At 42.5% G+C, this 7,177-nt stretch overlaps 1 protein-coding gene across 1 annotated transcript in view; it reads left to right on the forward strand.

The window, feature by feature from the left end:
• Window positions 1-1,062: 1,062 nt before the first annotated feature.
• The window catches only part of ZDHHC13 (zinc finger, DHHC-type containing 13), a 67,883-nt gene continuing 61,768 nt past the window's right edge, over window positions 1,063-7,177 (forward strand). The window contains exon 1 of the mRNA XM_006865811.1: window positions 1,063-1,151. Within this exon, the coding sequence (XP_006865873.1) occupies window positions 1,125-1,151 (27 nt within the window). The 5' untranslated portion in view covers window positions 1,063-1,124. The remainder of the gene's footprint in view (window positions 1,152-7,177) is intronic.

Genomic DNA, 7,177 nt, shown 5'->3' on the forward strand with positions numbered 1-7,177 from the left:
GACACATAATCACCACCACCATATATCTATATATGTGGAGCTGTGGGTTAATGAGCCAGATTGCAAAGCCATTCGGTTGCTGGTTCAAACTCAGCAGCTGCTCCTCAGAAACCCTATACAGACAGGGTCGCTATGGGTCGGAACCGACTCAACGGCACTTAACAACTATATATATATAAAGTTGGCAGTTCAAAGTCACCAGCAGCTCCTGGGAAACCCTATCCTATACAGGGTCACTATTAGTCAGAACAGACTTGATAACACTTAACAACAACAACATATACGTTTCAAAAGGCTTATGGGGAAATTCCATTATCTTGTAATTCTATTTTCTGCTGAAAAATGCGAAGTCTTTATATTTATATAGTTTTGTTTGAGGAAACAGAACTCTAGATGATGGTGTGATTTGCCCAGGATCATTGAGGCAAATATTTTAGTAGCCAACATTTATTGATTTGTTGGACTCCTGATGTGGCTCTGTGGCTTAATGTGCTGGACTGAACGGTCAGTTTGAATTGAAAGATCCGTGGTTCAAGCTCACCAGCTGTTCCTTGGAAACCCAATACAGGGTCGCTATGAGTTGGCACTTAGCAACCGTTGATCTGGTTTTGTCACTTTTGACTGCCGGTCTTTACATGTTTTTTTCCTCACTTAATCTTCTTGACAATTCTGGGAAGTAGGCCCTGTAATTACCCCCATTTCACAGAATCAGATTCTGAAGTAAAGGAAGACTTTTACAAGGTCATCTTGCAAGTAGCCAAGTCCAGATTTGCTCTTAATATATATCAGTTGATGTTGGAATAGCAGCCTTGTCCTATACTTGGGCGGGGGCAGATGCGAGTGCACAGTCCAGTGGTGAGGCTACGCGAACATCCAGCAGGCAGGCTGCTACGGGTTAGCAGCCCCAGAGGCGTGAAAGGCCCGCCCCCGACCAAAGGGAGGGGCGGGGATTGGTTTTTCCGAAGTGGATTGACTGCGCCAGGCTCAAGAGAAGGGGGGTGGGGTGGGAGACCTTGGAGGAGGAGGCGGGGCTGCAAGCAGGAAGTAGAGGTAGAGGCGGCCTTGCGAGCGGGGTACGGCGCCACTCTGCCGAGTTGCCACCGCTGCTGAGGGCACCTGAGGAAATGGAGGGGCCGGGACTGGGCTCACAGGTGAGTGCAGAAGGCCGCAGTCCTTGGGGCCTGGAGTGCTGCGTAGGCTGTGGGGAGAAGGAGGGCGTGGGTGTAAGGCTGCTCCCAGAGGGGCCTCTGGGGACGCTGGGACCCGGGCCCGGGAGGCGGGAACCTGGAAACATCTAGAAAGATGCTGGGGATTCTCTAGGAGGCGACCGGAAGAAAATACAAAGATAGATGGGGCAAAGTCCCCAGCCGGTTCTCCAGCCTCGTTTCCCCAGCCAGGGCGCCCTCTGGGGCAGGGACCCCCTGTGCCCGGCAGGGACCGCTGTGGGCCTGGGGAGGGGGAAGGTGTCAGGTGACACACCTGAGTTGGACCAGTCCATCTTGACCTTGGCCTGGAGTCTGAGCGGTCCTGTTGATGCCTGTTTTTGGCGGAGGTGCTTTGGGTCCCTCCTTCTCCCAACCCATTGCCGTCTTAGTGCTGGCTCTCACACGCTGTTCAGACCAGACAACAACAAAGCAAACAACCGTTGCTGTCGAGTGGGTTCCGACTCATAGCGACTCTGTAGGACAGAGTAGAGCTGTCCCATACATAGTAGGGTTCCCAAGGCTGTACATCTTTACCGAAACGGGCTGCCACGTTTTTCTCTCGCTGAGCCAGAGTTCAAACTGCCGATCTTTCGGTTAGAAGCCCAGCGCTTAACCACGGCATCACCAGGGCTCCTTAGGCAAAGAGAAGGAAGTGTGAAAAGTGAGGAACGTGACAGCTACTTGCAAAATCTCAATGTGGAAGAGGTATTCGTGCATCCAAGTCTCCTATACCGTTCCAATGGAGGACTTAGAGAAGAGAACTAGGTTTTTCTCTTTTTTTGTTCAGGTTCTTTCTCAATGCCTAGTAACACTGACTGGCAGATGGTAGGTGTTCATTTAATATTTATTGAATAAATGAAGATTTTCCAGATTTAGTTACAATATAATGAGTGCTTAGCACATACCAGATGCTTTCATATGCATTATTTTATTCCATAACTGAAACCTCCTTAAGAAGAAGAAATTATCCCTATTTACAAATGAGAAAACTGAAGCTGTCTCCAGGAGCACTGAGCTTCTTTGGTAGGTGGTAAATTTTGTATCCCTTATGGGATTCAGGCAGTGTTTGAGATGATTTAATTAGTTACCCTTTAAAAAATGTTTCCAATCGTGAATGTCTGTTCTTACCCCCACCTTTTTTTCTTTGGGTAGTTTGGTGTGGGTTTAAATGAGGAACAACATGTGTGGGGAAGTGTCTAGGTGTTGTTGCATTTGGCAGGGGAAAAAATGACTTGCAGGTTGACTAGATTTTACACATGGGTGTAGAATCTTCCCATGGAAACTGCCTCATTCTTTTTCTCAGAGAGCCTCTAGGAAATGTTGGTAGGAGTGACTATAGTCTCTTACTGACTGCCACTCATTTGCAGGAGGCTTCAAGTGCTAAAAGTTCACCCCCTCTTGCTGAAGAGAAGACAACCCTTCCAGTTCCCTGACAAATGGAGGGAGAGAGTGATTTGGAAGCTGACATTAGTAGGACAAGGGCAGGGATCACATGGAGGGAGACCATTATTGTTAATAAGAACTGCTGTTGCTCATTTTTTCAATTATCATGTGAAGACCTGCAGTTTTGAGTCTCGCTATGATCCTGTGAGGTAGGTAGGGATTATTTGAATTTTAACTGTCAGAAAATTGAGGTTCAAGAAAAAATTGAAGTCACTTACTAAGTCAGATAGCTACTAAGTAACAGAGCCTCATTTGTTTATTCAACACATTTATTTTGAGTGTTTGTTAAGTGTTAGTTCCCGTTCTGGAGTCCTGGTATGGTGCTGTAGGGTAAGCACGTGACCTCAAGGTTGGTTTGAACCACCAGCCACTCCTCGGAAACCCTATACAGGGTTGCTATGAGTCAGAACCAACTTGACAGCATTTAACAACCATCACTTGTTCTAGGCTCTGGAGGTAATTCTATGAGCAAAACATACAAAAGCATTCTTCTTTTCTTTGACTTTGATTCTCCTAATCCTAAATCCAGTACTAGTGGGCTTTTGTCAGAAATTGCCTTTACTATCTGGCCATCGATTTCCTCTCTGACCTCATCTTTTACTACTCTCTTGTTCCCTCAGTCAGCTGGCCTCAGGAACTTGCTCTTCCTTCTGCCTGGGAATGCTCTTTCCTGATATACCCACATGGCTTATTTCCCACCTCTGACTCTGTAAGATCATCTCTACACTGCTCCGTCAGTTTGAACCTCGAGATTGGCAGTTCAGACTCACCAGCTGCTCCTTAGAAACTTTATGCATGGTCGCTGTGTTTCGGAATCAACTCAAAAGCACTTAACAGAAGCAACAATAACAATAAAGTCTTGACACAACTTGACCTCTACGAGGCATGCCCCATCATCACTGTTATCAGCACCACTCCCTAACTCCCTTCCCCATGTTTATACTCATATTTCTCCTTAGCACTTAATGCCATTTAACATATTATCTGTCTGGTGTATTGTGTCTTCCTCTGCACTGAATGTAAGTGCTGTGAGGACAGTGATTTTTATCTGTTATGTTGAAGGTTGTGTATCTAGCAACTAGAACAATGCCTGGTGCAAATGGGTACTTGTTGAATGAATGAACTTGTACACAACTCTGGTGCTATGCTAATGTCATGAGAAATTTTAATTGTAATCTGTGAGGTCTCTTTTATTATTATTATTATTTTAAATTTTATAATCTGGCAGGAGAGTGACCCTGAATTTGAGTCTAATTTTCATGATCTTCATTTTCTCTGAAAGTAATACACACTGAACTTCACTTGCTGTTGTTGTTAAGTGCCTTTGAGTCGGTTTCGACTCATAGCAACATTGTATAGGATTTCCAATGGATGGTTGGAATAATAAAATTTTTATTATTTAAAAAAATTACTTGACTCATGCTATCACTGAGTAAAACATTAAGGATCTTCTATAACCTAAAGATGTTACTGTTATCTATTGCTATATAACAACCCACCACCAAAAAAACCCAAAAACAACCCCCCCCCAAAAAAAAACAAAACTGGAGTGGTGTGAAATAGCAGTTGTTAGCCTCATGGATTCAGTAGGTCAGGAATTTGGACAGGGCATGCTCAGCAATGGATGGTTTGTTTCTGCTCTGCCATTTCTAGAGCTGGAAAAACTCTTAATTTGGGGGTGACCCAACAGCTGGGGTTGATATCATCTGAAGGGGTCTCCACTCAACATTTCTTGGTAGTTGATGCCGACTTTCTGCAGGGACACCTCCATGTGGCCTGGGCTTCTGCACAGGATGTTGTCTGGTGTGTGTGTTCCATGATTGAGCATCTCAAGAGGTAGGAAGAAGAAGCTGCCAGTTTACAAGGCCTGGGCCAGCCAACTGGTATAGCAGCACTTCTTCAGTGTTCTATTGATGGAACAGATCCAAACCCAGATCCAAGAAGCAGGCACATCGGTCCTTGTATCTTGATGGGAGAAGCATCAAGTATCCATTTGTATTTTGTTTAATTTTCTTAGTATGTTATTTTGCTTTTTCTTTTCCCCTGGGGAGTAGGGTCATCAGTAAGGTACACAACTCTTTCTGTGTATCTAGCTGAACACCGTCTCCCCCAGGGATCTCTTTTTCTTTCTCTCTCTCTATCCATCTGTCATCATCTGTCTATGACATGCATATGTTGTCAATGCTGTCAAGTCCGTTCTGACTCATAGTGACCCTGTATAGGGCTTCCAAGGTTGTACATTTTTGCAGGAGGAGATAGTCTTATCTTTCTCTTGCAGAAACTGCTGTTGGGCTTAAACCATTGACCTTGTGTCTCATAGTCCAGTGCTTATCCTACAGAGCCACCATGTCCCATTAAATCTGAATTCAGTTTTTAAATGAACTTTTTGAAGTCCCCTCATATACATCTTAAGGAGCTCTGGTAGCGTAGTGGTTATGAATTGGGCTGCGAACCGCAAGGTCCAGCAGTTCGAAACTACCAGCTGTTCTGTGGGAGAAAGATGAAGCTTTCTGCTCCCGTAAAGATTTACAGCCTTGGAAACCCTGTACAGGGTCGCTATGAGTCGGAACCGACTCCACGGCACATAACAACAACAACAACAACAACAACATATACATCTTAATTTTTTAAACTTCTTATTGTTACTTGGGTGAAGGTCTACAAAACATCAGTTTCCATTCAATAATTCGTACACATTTTGTTACATGTTATTGACTACAGTTCCCACAATATAACTTTACTTATGGAGTCCTGGTGTGGCGCTGTGGGCTAATGCGTCAGACTTCAAAGCCATTTGAACCGCAAGGTCAGCAGTTCAAGCTCACCAGCTGCTTCTCGGAAACCCTATGTAGTGTAGCTATGGGTCAGAACCGACTTGACAGCACTTAACAACAACAACATTCCACTTCATCCCTGTATTTCCTGTTTCCATTCCTTTTTCTTTCCTAAGCCTTCTTGGGTAAATGGTTGATTACTCCAAGGAGTGCTGACCTCCCTAGTGGTGGTGTTTCCCTTACTGACTTGTCCATTGTTTGGATGAAAATTGACCCATGGGCATTAGTTCGATTCCAGACCTGAAGGATGGCTAAGGTCTATTGTCTTAGGGGTTCAATATAAAAATATCTTAATTAAAAAAAAAAAAAAATATATATTATATATATATATAATTTTTTATGATACCATCATATCTTGAGGGAGTTGTAGACTGGAAATCCTAGAAAGACCAGGCCAGGTAAATGGGAAGGAATCAGAATACTTGGAGATGGAAGACTCTTTGATGTATTATCTAGCTCAGAAATTCTTCAGCTGGTCTTCAGGATAAGCTTATATGGGTGGTGGACACTTTGGACGTTATCTGTAAAATTTAGTTTGTAGGTGCATATACGCATTTATCTAAGTAGAGTGGCCTTAGCTTTGATAACATTTTCAGAAAGTACCATGACCTTAGGAAGGTTAAGAATCATGACTTAGCTTGAACACTTTTACTTGTCAGATGAAATTGAGACTCAAGAGATAATAAGCTGTTTTTCAGAGGTCCCCAACAAGTGAGGGACGAAGGCCAGGTCTTGGAATTTGGGATGCAGAGCTCTTTTCTTGCTCCTCAGCTCTTGATTGTGATCTTTGATTGTTTGCTGTCACCTGAAGTCCACCGATTCTTCAGTCCAAGGTCTGACTAGGATGGAAAAGAGATTATCTCCCTACCTGGAATGTAAACTCCTTAAAAACTGTGGACCTTGTTTGTTGTGTTCTCTGCCGTATCCCTGTGTCGAGAACAGCACCTGGCACATAGTAGACACAGGATAAAGGTTTGATGAATGAATGAGTGAGTGAGTGAATGGATTGAGGGAGGAACTATGTCTTATTCATCTTTTTTTTTTTAAATTGGAGTGTTTCTTTATTTAGGGACCTTTGCTTTATTCAACTTGTTAAATAAGTGATTAAATTGTTGCCCTCAAAATAATAGTCACAAAATCACATTAGCTATTTGAAACAACAATTCCATTGGTTAGTTACAAAATTTAATTATAAAGATTAAGCAGTGATTATTGGCCACACCAATCTATATATTATAATAGCTTTGAAATATGTAGATATTAGTTTTTAAATAAAAGTAACAGGTATGAATCAGATTCTCCTAACACTGATTAGGATCTAAATAAATGTTATCCTGGATATGGTTCAATATACAACACTGAGAGAATGACACAATCATGAATAATTAAACCAAAAGCATAATTTTCCAAATCACTTTTAGTTAAACAGAATAAATTCTAGCTTAAAAAAAACCAAACCTAAAGTTATATAAAACTCAAAGCAATCTATTTTTCTACCTGAGATCAAAGTAAGTTCCTTTTTTTTCCCTATCTAAACATAATTCTTGGCACTGAGGTAAATCTGAATTCACTTGATAAAGTCTGTCAAGCTTTTCCCCCCAAATTTAAGCCCTGCTTTAGAGAGAAATTCTCATGTTACAAATACCTATTTACATTTTTTCCTTCAAAGACTAATTACAAATTATAGGCCTGTAA

This window comes from Chrysochloris asiatica, unplaced genomic scaffold (assembly GCF_000296735.1).
Source record: "Chrysochloris asiatica unplaced genomic scaffold, ChrAsi1.0 scaffold00083, whole genome shotgun sequence".
NCBI lineage: Eukaryota > Metazoa > Chordata > Mammalia > Afrosoricida > Chrysochloridae > Chrysochloris > Chrysochloris asiatica.